Genomic DNA, 23,469 nt, shown 5'->3' with positions numbered 1-23,469 from the left:
TAATGAATTGTTTTGAACCAGATTAAGTTTTCAATGTCCGTAATTACAATTGGAAAAAGGGAACTAGAACTCAGGAAAAAGATAAGGGTTGGATATGTAGATCTGGAAGTCATCAGCATGGAGATAATTAAATAGCTTACTATTAAGTTATCTTATTGTATACTATTTAATTATATAAATTATCTTATTATTAAATAAATAACATAGATGCTCCATTATCAACTCAGACTGCTTAGCCTCCCCTACCTCCAATAGTCTACCCAGAGGCTGATCCAGTAAATGGTAGAGGGAAGGGGGAGAAGAGGAAGAATCTCCCTAAACTCCAAAGTCTCCTTTCCTTACTTCTGAAACACACCTTCTGTATTTCTACCACAAGACTGTTCATGGAAAACTTTTCAATCTGCCACTACAATATTATTTTATTTAAGTATAATTCAAAAACAGGAAAACTTCATTAATTTACAGCCCAACTCAGTGAGACAAGCAAAAAAATCTACCTTTTTACTACCTATAAATAAAGGCTACTTAAGCAAATTAATCATTCCCATGTTTTGTTTACATAATTAAAGTTCTACAGAGAACAAACAGTTTTCAAGGACTATTCAGGCTTAATCACTCAAATTTAAAGCCCATGCACAAAAAATAAATCTATTTGCAAATGAATTATGACAACTAGATTGAGGCCTTTAAAAATTATGAGTAAACAGAGTTTAGACTTCAAAAGCAATGAATTGAAAAACAAGTTAATTTTAATATGCTGCATTAACTATAAATTAAAACACACATTTTCACTGAGTTTTAAGTAGGGCTTTTCCCTGAAAATTCAAATATTAAACTATAAACTTTTTTATTAACTCCATTTTTTAAAGACTTGAATCAAGCTATTCTCATATGAAGAGAGGCTGATTTTTGCAAGTTAGATGTAAAAAGAGATCTATGGAAGTGTTAGTGCTAGTACCATACTGAGCAAATAGTAAGCACTTCATGAATGCTTTTTTTTTATTCACTCAAAAATATTTGCTTCATGGATTCTTTTTATGATCAAGATAAATGTTTTTCTAAGTCATATTTTATAATAAAATATTAGTTCACCAGGAAGAAAGAGATATAGGTGAGTTATATCTGAACTATTAATGCAATGAAATTATATATACCAACTTTGGGATTGGAAAAATGAGTCATTCATTCATTCTACAAATATTAAGTGACTACTATATACTGAAGTGCTAGGGATACATTTTTTTTTTAAATCTCAGCCCTCAAAGAGCTTACAACCTACATGGAGACCACATGAATACACTAAAGTAAATGTAAAATATATTCAAAGTAAACACAAAGTAAAGGAGGCAATATTAGAAATAGGGGAAGCTAGAGATTTCCTGAAGGTAAGGGGGAAGTGCATTCCAGGTGTATGTTCTGGGAATAGCCTATATGCAAAGGAAAATAGATGGAAGATGAAGAGTCTGATAAAGGGAACAGCAAGTCAAATTAGAACCAAAGTTTAAAAAAGAAAAATCTAGACAACACATAAGAGACAGAACAGCCAAAATGAATTAAGAATTATTGTGTAAATGTTCATTGAGTAAAAAGAATGTAATAAGGAGATAATTAACACTCTTCCAAACGAATTGTCACAGAGAATAGGGTAGAACAGAAGGGCCCTGGGGCAGCCAATAGTTATAAAGAGAAGGAAAAATGCCCTTCTTCTAAGTGGATACATAATTAGATAAATGAAGTTTTAACAGTTAAATACTGAGAAGAGTAATTTGTACCCAGAAGTTCCCCAGTCTTTTAACTTTTACTTCACTGAGTACTGTGATGTTAATTTTAAGAAAAGAGAAATTATTCAGTTCAGTTTTTAAAAGATGAATTTTGGTTATTACATGTAACTGGGAAAATAAAATAGCTTCTAAAAATAAAGAATTTTAAAAAGATTAATGTTGCTAGCAAAAGCACTGATGAGTAGATCTTGGCTAAAAGCTAAAAATGCCTTAGCTACTCTAAACAGACACTATTTGATGACAGATATTTCTAGTGTAAAAGGGGATGCTAGAGCTATAATCAGATTCAGTCAACAACCATTTATTAAGACCTTTAGAAGTACCTGGCACAGTGCTAACTATGCATGGGAACACAGAGAAAACAAAAACAAGGCCCCTGCCCTCAATGAGTTCACATCTAATAGTTTAAAGAAGGCCTTAAAAATCTATTTATTCACACTTTTCACCTATGAGGAAAAGATCTTCCTAGAAAGGTTAAATAATTTGCCCAAATTCATGACTCAAGCCTAAGTCTCTATAACCACCAAATGACTTTCCATTTTGGAGTGGCCTGCTCCCTATTGCCTGCTTTTAGTCATGAAAACTTCATTAATAATAATAGCTCACATTACACAGTGCTTTAAGGTTTGCAAAACTTTTTACAAATATTGTCTCAATATCCTCACAACTCTGGAAGAAAGGTGCTATTATAATCAATATATCAGAGATAAGAAAACTAAAACAGATGGAAGTTATAGGACTTACCCACTGATCACACAGCCAGTGTCTGAGGCCAACTCTGAACTTAGGCTTTCCTAACTCCAAATCCAACACTCCATATACTCAATATACATAGTCTTCATAAGCTGTACTATCATATCTTCACCTGTTTACAGAAATATCCCTAAAACCTTTTAGGAATTAAGCCAACTTCATTGGCTTAATTCAAATTAATGTTTTTTATTTTAAATGAACTAGATTTCTTCAACAATATGCTATTTAAATTTTCACTAAGTCTTCATTCTCCCCACTCTCTTGAGCAGTTTTACCAAACTTTAAAACACTTCTTTAAAAATCAACTTTCTTTAAGCTTCAAATTAGGGCACATTTCTTCCCATACATTCTCCTAATATTTATTGGTCCATCTGACAATCTGCATTGAGCAGAGGAAAGCTTTGAAGCAGTTATCACACATTTGCATGTACTGAACTTAAACAAAGTTTTACCTAGTAATATCCTAGTACCTATAAAATATAGAGTATATGAGTATAATCTTGTCTCAAAGTCACCCAGGGGCTGGTAAGAAGAGCAAAGTTAATACAAGCAATACCCAATTTACAAACAAGTCATGTTCTGAAAGTTGATTTATACTTTGAACCATTACTTAATTAAAAAAAAAAACACAATATAAATTCTCACATTACCCCTTAAAAGCCTTTCTTAAATCTATTAATAAACTCATCAAAGTATAATAATATGCTAATAGTACCAAAAGAACCTAAACAACTTATTTAACAATGTTTCTATGGCTTAAAAAACATATTCAGACTTAACTTGGGTCTTCTAAACTAATACTTCTACTGAAAAAGAACCAGATTTCCCCAGGGACAAAATAGACTTTTCTTGTCCTGTCTCCTGAAGGCAATGAGGGTTCAAGAAATGGAAAAGACACCCAAGGGATCACCACTTTCTTTTCCAAAGACTCAAGAATAATTTTTATTATTCATTTAGCATAATCCATTCTTCAGTTTTGCCAGTGGTTATTCAAATTCTTCCTGAGGTATGATTTCTGGAAGCCACCTTTTTCCCTTAAAAAAAAAAGGATATATCTTCCCATTTCCAATATTCTGACATATCTTATGTTTTTTGAAATTCCTTAGAGATTATTACAATTATTTACTGATTGTGTCTGCAAGTTCTTTCAAACCATGTGATAAAGTTTCTTTAGTCCTGGAAATGTCAGCTCCTTCAAAGAAATAAAGAACCTATCTATTATTTCAATTATTCTGAGATATTTGTTCCTTCTTAATCACATATGTAATAACCACTTGCCTGTGAAGATCATTCTTCATAGAAAAAAATTAAATTAAAATAAGAGTTGAATGGTTCTCTCATGCCATTATTATTATTAATAACTAACATTTTGCATTATAAAAGTTCACAAACTCCTTTCTTAACTACTACTCTATAAAATGGTTCAGACAAGTACTATTGCCACCATTTAATAGATGAAATCAAATCAAAGAGGTGAAGGAAATTAACCATGATCATCAACTAAGTGGCAATGACAAGCTTTGAAAACACTTTCAGTACAGTTCTCATCCCACTATACTGAGTTGCCATTATATCATCTGCTTCCCCACCCCAAGAGTTTTATCCCTTTGTTGTTTACCCTCTGTCCAAATTAATTTAAAAGGCCCTTTTTTTTGCTGTCCCTATTTGGGGATTTTGGTTCCCTCTGCCAATAAAAAAGCTTCAATTCATTTTGAAATTTAGCCCTGTAAATAATGGTCTTGCTGTTTGTTACCTATCACTCTTTAATTCATCCTTGAAAATCTTCAGACCTTATGGTCAAAGTGTAATAATGATATATTATTAACCCAGACTGCTCTTACAAAGGTGAAATTTTCATGACTTTAGAGATTCAGAATAAATAGGATTGGGGAAGGGAATTGAAGGAGACTATAGGAAGAATAGGTCCTTGGCCCAGTTGAAGCACATCTAACAAGGGCTGGGGGGAAAATGATTTTCCTGGAACCTCACAATGTATAAATAGAATTAGCTCGAGCCCATTAATAGTCAAAAATCCATTCAACTTAGGCGTGCTAATGATGTCACTCTCACCTCCCTTAGTGGGGAGGGGAGATGAGTTACCCACACGTGACAATAAGTAACAAATTGAGAATAAGGGACTGCCCTTTGGGCAGTCCAAATCAATGTAGAAACTGCCATTTGTCCATCTGAATTAGAGGTGGACCACAGGAAGTGATGAAAGACATTATCTCTTTAAGTAAGTTAGTGAACTTCCTGTGGGGGCAGTTGCCATCTCGAACTGGGAGCAGAAGCATCTCCTGAGACCACAGAGAGCTTGCACTCTATATTGTCACGTGGGTAAGTTAGGCTGACTTCCTTGGCCTAGCTGGGCCAATTCTAAACTCTGCCTATCTGGTTGTTGGGCCTTGTGGCTTACAGCTTCATTTATTAATCTCTCTCCGTCCAGGCACTAGCCTCTCCCTTTCTCTTTATTCCTACTTTTTACCTACCAGATTGTAAATAAACTCCTCAACCCGATGCTGACTTGGGTCTGATTTAATTACAGAATCAACCTGAATTGTTGATTCCTGGCGGCCACATATTTTAATATATATCTATAAATACCTAAATTTTCTTTCTTACAACAATTAAAATCAAGAAGGCTTTAAATAAACTCTAGTGGGGGAGGGGGAGAGTCAAGGAGGGGGACTGCCCACATATATCTGAAAAGCCTGGTAGTACAAAGTAGGTACAGAACAGAAGACAGAACTAGTAATTCATAGGAAACAATATTCATGGAGAGAAAGCAAAAAAAATGTACGGCTTTAGATATCTACTATACAAATAGACAAAATACAGGTGACAGAGGGTAAATGAGAGATCCCTAAGGAAAGAAGGCAAATGTGGCCTTATGATTATCACTGACATGGTAGCAAAGAACCTCATGACTAGAAAATAGGTATGGAAGGATATATGCCTTAATTTAAAAAGAGAGAGAGCGAGAGAAGCAATTGTCTGTTAAGAAAACAAATTCTTGATAGCATATAAATCCTTTGAAGGCAGAGATTTTTATTTTTATCTTTGCAACCCTACCCCCTAGCATAATGCTTGGCATATAATAGATGTAGTGCTTATTGATTGAGGAAATCCTAGAATCTAAGAGTGGGGAAATATATTACACAATATTTGGGTAAAGATAAAGAGGAAAACAGAAGCTATATCGTTGGTGATATATTATAGACCAACTGGACAAAAGGAAGAATTAGGTGAGGAGTTCGAAAAGTAGATCATAAATCTGGCATAGCAGCATGATATTCTGATAATGGGGGATTCTAGAGATCTGTTAGAACTCATTTCTGCCAAAAGCAAAGCAATTAGTTAATATACAATTTGCCATAATGATGAAGTAGGAATTTAAGTGACAATTCCATCACATTAATAAGAAGACGGAAAATAAAAACCTAGTTTGAATTAATAACTTGTTCTGGAGAAAGGTCATTTCAGAATATGTAAAAAGGACAGATAGGATAAAATGGCTCAATGTGTTACAGAGAAAGTAAGACCAAAGAATATCAGGCCATAAAATCATAGATTTAAAAAAAAATACAAAAATATTTATAGCAGTTCATTTTGTAGTAGCAAAAAAAAAAAAAAACAAAACTATAACTAAAGAGGTCACCAACAACTGAGGAATGGCTAAACAAATTATAGTATGTGGATTTAATGGAATACTATTGTGCTATAGAAGTATGAAGAGAACTAACATTTCAGAGAAACCTAAGAAGACTTGTACCAACTTCTTCGGAGTGAAGCAAGCAGAACCAGAACATTCTACACAAAAACAATAACATTGCAAAAACAAAGAACTTTGGAAAACAATAATTCTAATCAACACAATGACCAACCATAATTCCAGAAGTCGAATGATGAAGTATGCTACCCAAGTCCTGATAGAAAGGTGATGGACAGATTCAGGGTATATAGCCTGAGACTCAAACTTTTTGGACATGGTCAATGTGGGAATTGATTTTACTCAACTATGCATACATGTTATCAAAATTTTGTATTTTCTTTTCTTTTTTCTAATGCAGATGAGTGGAAAATGGCAGGGGAGGCTTTGGTTGAAATTTTTTAATAAAAAAAAAAAGGCACAAAGCAAAAATGGAACTTGGAGATCACCTAATCCAAAGCCTAAATTATATAGATGAAGGAACTAGAGTCAAGAAGAACCAAGAGATTAATCTGATTTAACAGAATTAAACTCCAATTTTTCTTATGAACTCAAAAGTAAAAATTAAATTTTTTGATTTAAATGAATTAAAAAGTAAAAATTAATTCATTGAGGAATATGAGCTACTAAAGAGACTGAAATAGTAGCAGTACAGGGAATCACATCAACTAACTCAGATTTTTGTAAGACATGTATTGAACAAGAGAGCATGGTCAAATACCTGAGGATACAGTCAAAAGAAGAGTATAGTCTTATGAGTAACAACATAGCAACACCTAACTCTAGAATAGGGTAAGGTTAGCAAAAGGATTGTTTGTTTAAGCTATATTGACAGCTAGAAAGGAAATTTTTTAAAGAGAAAGGACACTATAATGGACAACAATGAGAAAGTTGAATTTATTGCTGGGCTCTTATTTTTGCTTCTATTTTTTCCCTAAAGAATAAATTTTGAACTAAGAATTATAAAAATGGTTAGTAGAAAGTAACTCAGTAAAAGAGAAAGATGTTTAGGCAATATCAGCTTACATTTATGCATTACTTTTTAATTTTTCAAAACATGCATTCTCATTTTAGTCTCAATCCCCATGAAATAGGCAAAACAATTTTTTTTGACGTTTGCTTATTTACTTTAGTTTTTGTTGTTTGGGGTTTAGGATGGGAGAAGGACTAAGAGCTAAATAGGCAACTTCATGTATGGAAACTCCTTCTACCACAGTAGAAAAACAACTCATCAATAACGTACAGTTTTAGAGTATTTCCTGGGTCACCAAGAGATTAAGTTACTTCTCCATGGCCAAACAATTTCAGAGAGAGGATTTGAACCCAGTAATTAATTTCAAGGCTAATATTTTATTCACTATAACACACTATCTAAAATGAATTTTCACCAAGAATGTGTGGATTATATCCTTAGGTATTAATTTTTTTTTTTAAACCCTTGACTTCGGTGTATTGTCTATAGGTGGAAGAGTGGTAAGGGTGGGCAATGGGGGTCAAGTGACTTGCCCAGGGTCACACAGCTGGGAAGTGGCTGAGGCCGGATTTGAACCTAGGACTTCCTGTCTCTAGGCCTGACTCTCAATCCACTGAGCTACCCAGCTGCCCCTCCTTAGGTATTAATTTTTAAAATGTACTCCCTGAGCTATTTTCAGTGATCTCTTAAAGAAATTAAAGAAAAGAAGTACTCTAAAACTGGACAATGACAAGTAGCCTTCTATTCAAAAAGTGGGAAGAGGGTGGCAAAATCTACAAGTTATGGAAGAGTAAGAATGATTTACTCTACACAAAACATATTAATTATATGGTTAAATACTCACTCAAAAAGAAACAATGATCACTAAAAGCCAATATTGCTATATCAAAAGCATGTCATGCTAAAGGTGAGCAAAAAAAGGTAATTTGAATTGCAACAAACTTAAAAGCTTTTACACTATCAAAACCAATTCAGTTGAAATAAAGAGAAAGTGTCAGTTGGGCAAAAACCTTCACATAAAATAGCTACCCAAAAAAAGCTGACTAAAATATAAGAGAATAAATCCTAGTATAATATTAAGAGAAAATTCCCCAATATTCATGAATGGTTAAAGGATATGAACAAATTGTTTTCGATCAACAACCATATGGAAAAAATGCTCCCAATTACTATTAATAGAATTGTACATTTTAAAAATTCTGAGATTTTACCTTACCCCACCCCCCTCAAATTGACAAAGACAATAAAGGGAAACAACAGTTAATGTTGGAAGGGCAGTGGGAAGACAGCATACTAACTTAATACTAGAAGAGCTATGAATTAGTCCAACTATTCTGAGAAAATACTTGATAATAAGAAAAATTGCTAAACATCCATGATGTCTAACTCGAACAGACTCACCACTGAGCACAACTCCAAAGAGGCCAGAGCTAGAAAGGTCTCATATATATCAAAGTATTTATAAGAGTACTTCATATATGTGTCTGTGTGTGTATACACATATATATGTGTGTGTGTGTGTGTATGTGTGTATATATATATGTATATATATATGAGTTTGGTATATAGTATATGAATGTAATTAAATACTATTGCACTTTTAGGAGACCAATGTGATAAGAACAATGGAGAATGGGCCACAGGCCAACTGCAAAAATTGGGAATGCTCAGCCTAAAGAACAGCCTTGAGAGGAAATACAGAAGTACCCTTCAAATATCTGAAGGGTTCTCATGTGGAAGAGTAAGAATTAGCCTTGTTCTGCTTAGCCCCATCAGGCAAGGCTATAAATAATGTGAAATTGTCACAGACTGTTAGATTTAAGCTTGATGTAAAGAAAACATTCCTAATAATTATAGACTCTTTCAGGGCAAAGGTCTTCAGAATCTAGAGGACCATTTAATGAGGGTATTTTAGAAGGGATCCCTTGGTCAGATATACCTTGGCCTATGTCAGCCAAGATCTTTTAAGTTTTTGGCAAGTGTCTACCTCACTTTCTATGCATTCATTCCAATGTTCTGTCACTCTACACTAAACAAATGTAGAGTCATGACACAAATTCAACTATCTTCATGCCTGATATTTCCATTGCTGTCTATTCTACCATACCAGTGGCTCTTTTCATTAACTTCAACATAAGATCACAGATCAAGAGCAGGAAAGAACCTTAGAAACCATCTAGTTCAGCTCCCTCATTTTATGTACAAGCAGGAAGGTTGAGTAAATTGTTCAAGGTCACACATAAGGTTCAAAGGTGCTCTAAACTCCAAAGACAAATGTATTCTCAAAACAATCATCTGTGGTCTGGTAAAATCCAAAGTGGATAATCCCCTACCAGCACAGCACCAAAGTGCTTCGGACTCAAAAGGTAAATCCTTTCCTTTCCCTAATTTACAGAATTCTTCAATGAATTCTACAATTTAAGTCCCTATCATGTGCCAGAAAGTAGAGAGATGAAATGTTCAATGGCTAAGACCCTTGAAGAAGAACCACTGAGTTCTTGTAGCAATAAGCTTTTTTAATAATAAAGAAATTTGAGAAAAGTTTGTTTCAGGAAGGGAAAGAACTGAAGAAAAATAGAAAAGTGCAAAGAAAAAAAAACATGGAAGAAAAAGTAGCACTCATTTCAACCTCTTGCTCAGGATATGTCCATTGATGATTGAAAAAATTACCATTCTAAGGGTTGTTTAGGCCTCACAGATTCTTATCATCTTTTAATTTTTTTCAAATATCTACATCAGCCTTTTCTAATACATTCCTAAAGTGTTCTATAATATAAGCTCAATTATTCAGATGCATTCTGTGAGCTAAATATTTAAAGGTGTTGAAAGATTAATTTATTGTGCAATGAAGACTACAACATCTAATTTATGTTTTACAAATTTGTTTACTAAAAGTACCATTCAGAGCACTAGGGGTAATCATTTTTTTATCACTTCCCAATTTTAAAAACTATGTTATGTATATCTGTCAACATAACACTTTTATACAATACTTGATAGTTCTATAGTATGTCTCTCTCATTTGATTCATAACACTAAGGCCAGAGGTATAAGCATTATTGTCCCCAGTTTTAAAATAAGAAAAACAAAGACTCACAAATTTAAGTAATTACTTCAGTGTCACAGGCTGGTAAAATGTGAGCTGAGAAACAAGTAAGTAGCAGCGGATATGCAAATCTTAAGTTGCTTCTGGATCACTCAACTAAGAAAGCCCAGTCAGTCTGGCAAAAGGATGAAAGAGAGTAAAGTAGGACTGTGGAAAAAAGAAGCAAAAGGAGGGCAAGTTAGCTAAGAATGGGCTTTTGAATCACTTTCCTATCATTGTGAGTTCTAAAGTTTCATACTTTTCTCTCAGTGTACTTGAAACCTACAAAAATGGAAATTTGGACATGAGAGGAAAAAAAAATTCAGCTTCTGAATTTATTCACTTTGTTAAGTGATTAGAGAATAATTTATGATACATATTTCCACAACTGACTCTCTCCTTGATTACTTTATATAATATAAATCCCAATCATTCCACCTCACTTTATATTCCTACTGGACATTTTCTTTCTTGTCATAAAAAATAGCTTTTATTTTTATTATGCCTCCTTCAAAAATACTTTCCATTATCTAGTTCCCCAATTAAGGTTAGATCTCAATTAAAGTTTCTATAGCTTTCTAACTAGAAATGTATTGATATCAAAAGTTTTTATTATATAATGCAAGGTTTACAGATCTAACACTAAGTTACCTATAATTGAAAAATCACTTTATTTCCCAAGCCTCTTTCCTCATCTATCAAAATAATAATGATGATGATAATTATAATCAAGATTTACATAGTACTTTAAGGTTTACAAGGCACTTTATATGCATGATCTCATTTAGGCTAGATGACCTCTGAGGTCCTTTTTAGTTCCAAAACTTAATATTCTAAAATTTTAAAGCTAACAATTTAGATATTTCTCCTTTGATCTTTTCCATCCCTCAAGTTTACAGATTTTATAGAAAATTAATCAACTATTCTCTGCCCTCAATAATGATAATTCCTGCTTGAGTAGGGAATGGAGAACACAAGATCAGACATATTTATAAGTAATAAATGCTGAAAACAAATATATAAACAAGAAACCACAGCAGGATTGTTCTCAGTAATTAGGAGAAGGAGAATTCTTATAGTTGTTTCAGAAAAGGAAAAAAATTTCTACTTTCAAAGAACATTTTCAGATCAAACCATTTGCAGTGCCACAGCCTAAAAGGGCTGTTATAATTAAGGGTCATTAGTAGTTTCGTATGAAAGAAGCTTTGGCCTGTGCTGGAAAGGTTGGAATATATGTACATTTTTTAAAAACCAATTAAAAGGATTTCCCTAAGATAGGAAGAACTGGGCTTTTTGTTAGTTTTAAGTTCAGTCTACAGGAAAAGGAAAGGGAGTCTATGTCTTTTAAACAAAGTGCCAAGTCACCCTTAGCAGCTGAGGAGTAAACTTGTACTCTATAAATCCTGGACTAATTATGGATTCAAATTTGTAAGTCTGGATATCTAAGCACCATTCATAAAAAATACCAGCACTATTTATTACATATGTATTATCCGCTCTTCAGTCAAGCTAAACTGCCCTTGCTATTCTTCATATTTGATACTCCATCTCCTAAAACCTTGCCTTTGCACAGGTTCTCCCCTCATGCCTGTAATGTTCTCTCCTTTCACCTTCTCCCCCTAAGAATCCCTAGTTTCCTTCAAAGCTCATTTTAAAATGCTACCTTTATAGGTTTTTCCTGATCCCCCTCAAGGAAAGAAAAATAGCCTAGTAAATATATTTGTATTTGTGTGTCTGTGTGTATATGTGTGTGTCTATATGTACACATGCTGTCTCACTCTATAGAAAGAAAATTCCTTGAGAAAAGGGAATGTTTCATTTTTTGTCTTTGTATCCACAAAGCAAGGGTGTGATCAATAAGTACCAACCTAGATGCCTACTTTCCCATCTATATAAAACTGGCATGAGAACAACTTGCTCACGCATCTCTATAATTATCTCTGATAAAGGAAAAAGCAGACGTTTGCAAACAATATTCCACAGAAGAATTCATCTCTGCCATTTTATCCTGAAAGATGCAGAGAATGCAAAGTCTTATCATCATTATTTCTAGAATATTAAAAAAGTTTGGGTGCAACTCTCTTCTAATAAGGTAACTTCCATACATATGCCAAAATTACAAAAAATGAAACACATTAAAAGTGAGTACATTTTTAAAACTAAACCAAAATGTTGGATTGCATGGCAAACAACTTGCACCACTGTAATATGGGGGGGGGGGGGGAAATTTCCTATTTTTTTCATTCCCAAATAATGCTTCAAACTAGATTGTTAAAAAAATTGTAGACACTTGGAAGTTACTCCTAGATTCTAGTTTTGACTCCATTACTATTATCTTATTTGACTTTTGACAACCCACTTTACTTTTTAGGGTCTCATCCCTCATCTGCAAAATGAGGGCAAATTTGCTTTCATGGAGTTTAGTAAAAAAATGCCATAACACAGACAAAATCTGTCAAATCATGGAAGTAAGCTTAATAATGACAAATCCCCCGCCCTGTAGGTTAGAGGGGCTAAAGTTCACTTTAACTGAAGATTCTACCTCTGCCATGACCTACCTAAGTCATAACCTTTCTGTGTCTCAATTTACTACTCATTCATAAAATCAAGCAGAATAGATAGCCTCCTCCTCAAATTCCTAGCAGTCCTAAATCTGTGATCTTAAGACAAAAAATGATATAGTACAGGTACAACATGATATCTTGGGTGAGAAACATCACTATCAACAGGATTTGGGGGTAAGGGAAAAGGAAGGTAAAGTTCCGGCATTCCAGATATAGGGAATACCATGAATCTAGGCAAATATGCAGGAAAGTATAGGAATAGTAGTGAAAATGTGGGGGAAGCATGAAATAAGATAAGAAAGATAGAGTGGCACCAGATTGTAGAAGACCCTGAATACCCAAGAAGACTGAGCTTTATTCCTTAAGCAATAGAGGAAGAGTTTTGAAAAATAAAAATAATTTAGCAGCCCTGTTAAAGATAGAATGAGAAGGAGCAAGGGAGGAGTGAGGGAGAAGAGAAAAGAGAGTAATAATAGAAAGCCAGTACAATAATGATCCAAATGGTTTGTAATAAGGGACTAAAGTATGGTTCCCAAAAGGGGAAGATATCAAAAACAGTATAGAAGTAAAGTCAATAGAACATGGTGGGAGATGGATTAGTGAAAGGCGGCATCAAGGTTTTTTAAACATGGAAGACATTGGAATAGTGGTGACACTAAAAATAGTCAGAAAGAATATCAGAGTTGGAGGCAGAGGTAACGAGCTTGGTATTGAATGTATGACTTAAGGTATAAGTTTATATAAGTAGAAAATTTGGTAAGTTTACTTTCTATCCCTGAAATCTGGCTTCTGCCTGCCTCAATTAAAAATGCTCTCCATAATTACCTCAGTTATTAATTCCAATGGCCTATTCTCAGTTCTCAACCTTCTTAACCTCTCTTGGAATTGATCACACCCTCCTCCTGAATACTTTTTCTTCCCTGGGTTTTTGTGGCATTGCTTTTCTATAACTATTCTTTCTGTCTTAATATCTTCTTAGTCTCTTGTGCTGACTTATCATCTATTCTATCCCCTACATCCCAAGCTTATACCAAAGGGCTGTATGTATCTTCACTTTTATCCTCTTCTCTACTTCTGCTCTCACTATTGGTGATCTCATCAGCTCCTACGGGTTTAATAATTATCTCTATGCAGATGGCTCCCCATCAATCAACAAGCATTTATTAAATTACTGCAATTTGCCTGGCATTGCACTATACATTATGTCCTCATTTCTCTCCTGAATTCCAATACCATCTCACCAAATTTTTGCTGGAAATCACAACCTGCATATACCATAGCCATCTCAAACAGACCCAAAATAAAATGTATTTTTTCCCTTTGAGCCCATTCTTTTTAATTCTCTATTTCTTTTAAAAGTTCTATCATTCTTCTAGTCAACCAGATTTGAAATTCAGGTTCACAATCTCAGTTATCTTTGATTCTATACTCTAACTCACTCATCCCCCCAGAAGATGTAAAATCATGACAATTCTACCTCTTCAACAACCAGTATGATCTATCTTCTATCAGTCATCATTCTAAGTAAGGCTCTCATCAACTCTCATCTAGACTTTTGCCATAGAACCTCCTAACCGGTCTCCCTGTATCAAGTATCACTTTCCAATCTATCCTCCACACAGCTGCCAAAATGATATTTCTAAAGCAAAAATATGATCATATGGCTCCCCCACCTCAAAAAGTTTGTCTCATTAGCTCTCTTTTAACTGCTAACATAAAATAGAAATTCCTCTGTTTAACTATCATTTGAAGTTGGCTCCTTTGATCTTTCCCAGTCAATTTCATATTACTCATTTTCCTCCTCCCCCTTCACCATATACTCTACATTCCAATAAAACAAGACTAGGTAATTTTCACATGTGACTTTCCATCTCCAATCTCCATGCTCCTCTCCCCTTCCTAGAATTCAATTCCTTCTTACTGCTGTCTCTCAGAACTCCTAACTCCCTTCCAATTGATCAAGTGCTACCTCCAAGGCTGGGTCCTTCCTGATCCCCAAGCTGTTACTGTTCTTTTCTCACCCCAAAATTACTTCAAATATATTTTGTATCAGAATTTGAATACATATGTATGTATTTTGTATTTACAATTTGTTTCCATGTTGTTGAATATCTCCTTGGGGTCAGGAATGGTTCTATTTTTGTCATTGTATCTCTTACAGCCTTTGTTTCATGGGGCACCACAATGGGAAAAAATCAGTACCAGATACTCAATCTAATAGTAATGTGCCTCCAAATTACTCTCACACAAAGGGCAATGGAGAGGAATGTGGTAGCTGTGAATAGCATTATAATTAATGGAGAATTCTGAGGCAAAAATAGGAATAAAAGATGTCATATCAAAGAACTGTATAAGAAAAGATAAGCTAGTCACATGATGAGGTCTAAGACAATTGGAATGCTTCATTAGTACCATCATGATATCAGGAGAACTAGAGGAAAGCTTCAAATACAATGACTAGACTCCATGGTAAACTAATGGGAAACCTTGGCTAGTAATGACACAGGCATGGATTGGATATGATCTGCATCACTGAAGAAATTATCAAATCTGTGAGATCATAGATCCATTTGACTATCACCAAAGACTAGCAAAATATTTGTTGAATTAAATTAAATGCTCATCTGGAGATATAGGTTTGAAAGGCAATAAGTGAATTAAATTGTCAAGGGAATGAATGGAGAAAACAGACAGGTCAAAGCCACAGCCTAGGGAAATATCATTATCAAAAGATCAGGAATCCCTGAAATAAATTGGGAAGAAGTTATTAAAGAGATACAAGAAGGTTAAAGAGTGTTATAGTTTAGGAAAAAAAGAGTATCTAGGATTGTGAGCAGTCAACTATTCCAATTAAGATGAAATCTAAGAAAAAGTCATTAAATTTGGCAAAAAATGGGTTATTAATTACCTTTGAGAGATGGAAACAAGATTGCAAGAGCTAAAGGACAGAAGAGGTGGGGGAAAATGGAAAGTTGGCAATAGACTACTTTTTCCAGGAGGTTAACAGTTAAATTGAGGATGCCTTCGGAAGGTTTTTTAAATTTTTTTTTTTAAGATTGAGGCGATATGAACATATTCAAAGGAAGATAGGAAGGAACCAATGAGAGAGATTGGTGATTATGAGATCATAAATTGAGCTGAGAGTTTAGAGATGATCTCTTCCAAGGATTCTTAAAGATCTGAGGTCTAACACCCTGGGTTGCAGGAGGTACATGAACTTAGATTAGAAAAAAATTACATCTTTATTTTCACTAATGTCTAAGTGAAACTTCAAATTTCTTTCAATTATGAATTTGCTTAAAAACATTATTCTGAGGGATCTATAGTCTTCACCAAACTGCCAAATGGATCCACAACACTTCAAAAAAAAGTTTTCACACACACACACACACACACACACACACACACACACACACACACACACACACACACACCTGCTGTCCAGTTCTCTCATTAAAGAATCTAGTTTATTACTCTCATTTTATAGAGGAGGTAACAAATCCTAAAAGTAACTTGGCCACTGTCCAACATCTTAGAGGAAATGATAATTTGAAAGTCTTGAAACTATTTTCTATACCTTTCTATACTCAATCCAACAACCATAATCACTACAATCTAACTAGCAATTAGTTTGCAAAGCACTTTCTTCACAACCCTCTGAATTTAAGTACTATGATCCCCACATTACAAAAGAGGAACCTGAGGCTCTAAAAGGTTAAATGAATTATACATGATAATATAACTGGTAAAGGGCACATTTGTGGCAGAAGTCAAACCCAGGCATCCTCATTTTTAGTTCAAATTTCTTTTCACTATACCCACTGCCTCTCAGGACCATGGGATCTACCTAGATATATATTTTTATAATTGATGTTTATTTACTTTTTTAATACTTCCTACATTTTGTATTTTATACTTCAAAGAATAAAATTCAATTTCCACAAAAAAAAGGTATGATTTTGGTAGTAGCCTCTAAAAAATATTATAAGAACTTAATAGAATTAAAGTACAACTTTTGGAAAAATCACTGAGCAATAAATGTACAAGAACTGCCCTCAAAAATGAGTAAATTGTTGTCTTTTATTATATAAATATTCAAGTTGACATTGGCTAAAGAGGGGTTCCCCTCATCTTCTAATTCTCCTGTTTGCCCACTTAAGCTAGTGGACAAATTCTCAGTACATCAAGAAGCATCAACACATCCATACAAAAGGTCAGTATGGGTCAGTTTATCATGGAATCTGAGCTTGTTAGGAACCTTAGATCAACAAGTACAAATTCTTAATTTTTACAGATGACAAAACTAAAGTTCAAAGAAACTGTGACTTGCCTTTTGTCACACAAAACTACTTAAATACAGCTTGAATTTGAACCCATAACTTATGTTTCTATGTCCAGTACAGTTTTTATTAACTACACAAGGCTCTGTTCAGCTCCATCTAAAAAAGTGAAATAAGGAGTTGGGCAGGACAGAGTGAAGGGTTACTTGTAGAATAAATGGCATCTTGTCAATCCAAAACAGTCAACTGCCTGAATTAAAAATCAGTTTGTTGTTGTGTTTCAGTAGTGTCTGACTTTTAATGACCCCATCTGGGGTTATCTTGGCAAAGATACTGGAGTAGTTGATATTTCCTTCTCCATTTCATTTTATAAATGAGGAGACTGAGGCAAACAGGGTTAAATGACTTGCGCAGAGTCACACAGGTGGTGAGTGTCCAAGGCCAGATTTGAACTTGAATCTTCCTGTCTCCAGGGCTGACACTGTCCACCATGCAGCTAGCTGCCCCCAAAACATCAGTACTATGGATCAGTAGAAAAAAATATTCTTTGATTTGAATTCACTTAGGAAAATAGAATGTTGGTTCTGTTAAGTTTGATAATGAGTAAGTCATTTTATCCCTTTCTATATTATGCTTTCCTCATCTGCAAAATGATTATTAACACTTCCTACAACTTAAAACCACTGAGAAAATTCATTCCATTTTAACAGACAAGTCAACTGGGAAATGATATCTGATTAGAATCAGATTATAGAAAATATAGAGAACCCATATATGTTTGATTATGGAGAAACAATGTTTAAAGTTTTTTTTAATGTATTCAAGCACTCTGTTAAACCATAATTAACATAATGAACTAACTATAAATATTCTGAGGCAAAGAGAAAATATAAATGCAAAGTAGTGGTATTATCTTTCCCACATAGGAAAAAAGCATCTTGTAAAATACAAGTGTAGAGTACAAATGGGGCAGGAGAGTCTTTTCAAGCTCCCTGACTTTTTCACTTCCCCCAATATGAAAGAATTCAACACATATAAGTTAGAAATTATTCCAAAACTGCTCTTCTCTGCTAACCAAGTAACTGTCTTTCATTATTTAGTGTATATACAAACACTATAAAAGTTTTTTTCTTCCAATAACCAATAAATTATCATCAAAGGAGAACAGGAAAGATGCAAAAACTGTCAAAACCAATAACCATTAATTAAATATATGACATGTGATAATATTCATTAAGTTCAAGAGCTTCTAGCAAGACTTGACTTTTTAACATATATGTGTTAGAGGATATTTTTCCAAAGTCATCAGTTGTTCACTTTCAAAACATCCCTAGCCCCTGTGGAATAGAATAGAATGGAATGGAACTTAAGAGACCATAGAGAAACACTTCTTTCTGAGAAATACCTAGGCACTTACCTAAAATACTTATTTGAACTTTTTTTATATTGTTCAATAAATAACTAGCCCACTTCCCTTCCCCCAACACTCACATACTCAGGTTCTCCCTCTCCTTTACTGACTTATTAAACAAAAAATGTGCATAGCCACCATCAGCCTGTTAAGTTGGTAAGGGGACAGAGGTTATAAAAGTCGAGGTACTTCAAAAACCAAGAAAGAAGATGAGTTAATACTAAGGGTTAAACCCAGGGAAGTTCAGAGGCAGTATTGGTTTTTTTTTTTAATACCACTGACAAAGTTTCCCTTTTGGTCACATTTTTAACTTTTCTTCTGACTCTCAAACACTATCAACTATTCTTAAACTGCTTTTTTAAATGTAAAAAGAACAGTGGTGTTCAATAAATCCAATACAGATCGGCAAAACCCAGATACACATTTCAACTATCCTCTTTTCTCTTTTTTTAGACTCTACTCTTTGACCTGTTTTTCCCCTCATTACAATCAAGATTCAACTGACTCCACAAAGTAGATTGGACAAATAATCATAATGCCAAGTCACCTGTTATGTTCGAAGGATAGAAAGACACCACTGACCCTCCCCCTACACTTTTCTAGAAAAGCACAGGTTGCTACACAGGTCATCAGGCAAATGTCCAACTGGCCTATGGGTTAGACCTACAATTCCATAACCCAATCCCACAACCAAATCTGGAGCTATCAATCAAACAAGTAATTTCAGCAACAGGTCCTAAAGGGTTGCCTGGTCATGTAAATGAAAGTTCTAAAGTTTTATCTATGCTTATTTCTGTTCTTTTCAGGACTCAAATAGATTAGATTCTTTTATAGTGCTAAAGCATCACAATAGGCAGATACTCAAATCAGAGGTAGATTTAGCCCCAAAGGCAGAAACTTCAGGAATAATTTATGACTGGCCTAGGTTTCCATAAATCCAAATGGATAATAAGGATTAATCCAGTCTTTTCTACCTTAATCTCTATCACAACTCTGCTTTTCTACTTTCAAATTCTTGTCCATTATTGAGGAGGTATAGGTAACATGACAGTAATATAAAAAGTGGGCTACTGACTCAGCTCCTCCAGGAAGTAGGTGACAAGTGATCAATCTCTCTTTTCTTTAAGGCCAAAGTGAGCTTGCCTTCAATTTACAGTAACATAAGGAGGCATCAAAGGAAAAAGGGGAAAGTGTGAATTCTTGAAAAGACCACACTTTAGATAAAAGTCCTGAGCAATTTGAGCATCACCAGAATTAACAGATGTTCAGTGTCTATTCTACTAGCTCTAGTGGTGGTATAAACCATGTTCCATGTCCTATAAAATGTCCTGCAACCTGGCAGTGGAAAGGTAAATTCATGATTAAAAAACAAGCAAATAAAATAGTGAGGACAAACTATGGCTTCCAGAAAACCACTGACATTCTGGGAATAAATGATTCCAAAATTAGAATATTCCTTCCAAGGTGGACAGTGTATAACTTCCTGTAAATATAGCATGTTCCTGAACAGAACAGGACATATATGTCTCATTTTATTTGAAAAGGCAAAATCTATTCCAATATTTTAATTTTTAACCATACTGGTAATAAATAATTTATAAATATTATTATGCTATTCAAGTTTCCAAATCCAAACTCTACCTAGGAAGCTTTAAAAAAAAAATAGAAAAGCTCTCTTCATCATCCCACTAAGTATTCTCAGAAGCCACAGACTTATACTTCAAATTCAAACCAGGTGAAACAAGTTATGGGCATGTGGCTATAATGTATCATGCATACTTTCAAGTATCAATTTCCATGCATTGCAAAGTATTTTAAATGATTTTTTAAATCAGAATCTTTTACTATCACTTTTTTACAATAATTCCTATTCTTAATAACTCTTTAGTGTTACAAAATCTGGATGTATTTGCTTAATAAGATTAATGTCGACTATGATTTATTATCCTGATGGCTTGGGAAAACAATAATAAATGATAACTGTCCATAACAAAAGTGTCTCAAGCAGCTTAACACAGTGCTCTGTACATAGGAAGCATTTAATAAATGTTTATCAAAATTAACTAAAATAAAAAAAAGAGAAGAGAATCTCTGCCTTTAATTCCACATTCTCAAACATAAAAATACCAAAATAAGGGATAGGGGGAAAAGCCCAAAAGTAAAACTACTTTTAAGCATTTATTACTTAGGATAATAGCAAATTGGAGAATATTTTTTAAACTTAAGTTCAATATTTTCATCAAAATTCAGACATAATAAAACTTAAGTGAGCTAATAAAATTTTGTCACAACTTTCAATAAAACAATAACTACTATGAAAGCTGATACTAAATTTGACACAATTGTGTCAGCTTTTTTTAAAAAATGTAACTTTGCCTATTTAACCATAATTTAATTGTAATGTAAAAGAAAACAAATGAATTGGTTTTTACTCTATTTAATTGTATTATTAAAGAAAAATCTAGTCACTTAATAATTTGCATACCAATTTTCTTGGCTTTAAAACTGTTTGCATTTACCTTTAAAAAAAAATGGAATTCTGAGAATCCTAATAAAACCAATAAAATCAAAATCCGTGTCTAATTACTTTTAGACAACTTATATAAGAGTATTCAGCCGTATTCCCTGTGTGAAAAGGCAAAGAAAAAATAAAATTTAAATTCCATTCCTAAGTGATTATTAAGGAATTTGTGCACAGTACCACTGTAGAAAAGCCATATATAAAACATTAGTATTTCTTTCCTTTATCTGTTAGTTTTATAATCTGAGCTGTTATCGCTCATATTAAAATGGAAACAATTTTCCTTTTAAAAGCAACCTGAAGTTAGTAGTTATAAATTATATCATGTCTACCTCAATGGCCTGAGCAACTAAATTTGCCTCTAAATTCATGAAGAATTTCAAACTAAATAATTTAGCAGCAATTTCTACTGCTGCTAGACATTGCCTGATTCAGTTTAAGTGACTTTTGACTGGTACCCTACAATTCACGTGTCTGTCCAACTCTTCCTGCAGGAGCTAATGAATTCCAGGTCAGACCTGATCTTCAGCACCTAGGTCTTTTTTGAGGTTTTGTGCCAAATAAGGAGCAGAAGATGTTAAAGGAGGTATCGCCTTGCTATTTGAACACCCTACTAACAATCACTTTCCTGTACATTTCAATTGCCCTTTCTCACTACAGCAATAGGGAAAACAGTGACTTGAATAAATATTTTCCATAAGAGCTGTGACTTAATCCTCAAGAGCTCTCGCTATTTTTACAGCCTGTTCCACACTACTTTGTATAGCCAAGCATCCGTTGCTCCACCCCACCCCCAATAAAAGTCTTGCACTTCAGAAAGAAACCAACTAACCACAGCCCCTTAAGCCCCACCTTTCTCTATACGTTAGTGTGGGCTGGTCACTCCCCCTCTCCTCAACAGATACACACACAGGTTAGCTCGCCATTTCCTTGCATTTATGGCTGCAATAGAACAATTACATCCCACCCTGCATTCCCGTTACTTTAACCCTTCGAGCGCTGTCCGCTCTCTGCAGGTCATTACTCACCCCTGGATACCCGGGCTATATGTCCTAGTCTTCCAGGGGGTGCCAGGTCTCTGCTGCTGCTCCTGGGGAAGGTGGTTATTGTTCAGCGCGGCCCCCCGGCTCCCAGACAGCAGATAGTTCATCCCATAAGTGCTAGCTTTATTCTCCCGTTTCCTGCGGCCGGGATGGTACTGGTGCTGCTGGATGGAATTGGCTGAGGTGGGGGCAGAAGACGGTGGGGGCTGCTGCTGCGGCGACTGCTGCGGCTGCGGTGGGGGCGGAGGAGGCGGCGGCGCTAGGAGGTTGGTGTTGGCTCCACTGTGCGGGCTGTGGTGGTGGTGATGGCCATTCACGCTATTGAGATTGTTCAGTTTGTTCTCATTGAAGTTAAAAAAGGCGCCCGGGCCTCCCCCACCGCCCCGACCAGGTAAGGTCCCACCGCCACTCCCGGATAGAGTCCGACCCGAAGAGGCGCTGCTAGAAGACGAGGAGGAGGAAGAGGAGGAGAAGCCGGGACTCTCGGTGCCAGACTCGTTGTTGGAAGAGGTGGATGACGACGAGGACACGGAGGGAGACTTTTGCAGCCGCCGGCCGCCGTCTGTACTCCCGACCACGGAGGCAGGGACCAGTCCGGTCAGAAGCACTGGCAGCGCCGTGGGCGGCGGGGGCGGGGAGGCTGAGGAGAGGCTGCCGCTCCCGCTGCCACTGCTACCACCGCCGCCACCACCGCTGCCGGCTGGGGTAGGAGCCGGGAGAGCCGCAGCAGGGCCAGCTTTGACAAGTGGGGTGCAGCTGTGGCTCCCACCGCCAGGGTTGCAGGGAGAGGAAGCAGTAGCGGTCGTGTCCAGGGCCGGGGAGTTGAGGCAGAAATACGGCGGATAGCTAGAGCTGCTCCTCCCCACTCCCTGCGAGGTCTCCCAGATCTGCATCCAGAGAGCATTAGCGGGTCCTTTCTGCTCGGGCTGAATCCAGGCCACACGCGGATCCATTCACCCTCTCTCCGCCGGCCGCCTCTCCTCCCCGAGCAGAGACGACTGCAAGCCCACGAACCCTCCCCACCTCCTGCACACGCGCGCGCACACCCCACACTCACACTCACACTCACACAGACAGACCCGACGGGCACTCACTCACTCACCCCAGACGGAGTAGGCTCGGTAGCCGGCAAGAGCAGCAGCACCAACCCCGCCCCCTGGTTCTCCCGGGCGGCGGCGGCGGCGGAGCACAGCCCCGCAGCCCTGCCCTCCAGGCTCCAAGGCCTCCCCCCACCCCGGCCAAGCTCACACACACTCACTCACACACAAACCCACCCCCCCCACCCCCCCAGAGACAGACAGACACTAAGAGCGCTGCCGGCCGCGCGGTCCGGCCCCGGCGCTGCTCCA

At 35.9% G+C, this 23,469-nt stretch overlaps 1 protein-coding gene across 1 annotated transcript in view; it reads right to left on the bottom strand.

Moving 5' to 3' along the window:
• The window catches only part of TENT4A (terminal nucleotidyltransferase 4A), a 94,299-nt gene extending 71,209 nt beyond the window's left edge, over window positions 1–23,090 (bottom strand). Inside the window, exons 1-2 of the mRNA XM_044681892.1 lie at window positions 22,913–23,090; window positions 22,106–22,813 (exon numbers count right to left, since the gene is read on the bottom strand). Of these exons, the coding sequence (XP_044537827.1) occupies window positions 22,106–22,813; window positions 22,913–23,073 (869 nt within the window). The 5' untranslated portion in view covers window positions 23,074–23,090. The remainder of the gene's footprint in view (window positions 1–22,105; window positions 22,814–22,912) is intronic.
• Between the last annotated feature and the right edge of the window lie 379 nt (window positions 23,091–23,469).

This window comes from Gracilinanus agilis, chromosome 1 (assembly GCF_016433145.1).
Source record: "Gracilinanus agilis isolate LMUSP501 chromosome 1, AgileGrace, whole genome shotgun sequence".
In the NCBI taxonomy this organism is placed as follows: domain Eukaryota; kingdom Metazoa; phylum Chordata; class Mammalia; order Didelphimorphia; family Didelphidae; genus Gracilinanus; species Gracilinanus agilis.
This window is presented reverse-complemented; position numbering and strand designations above follow the sequence as displayed.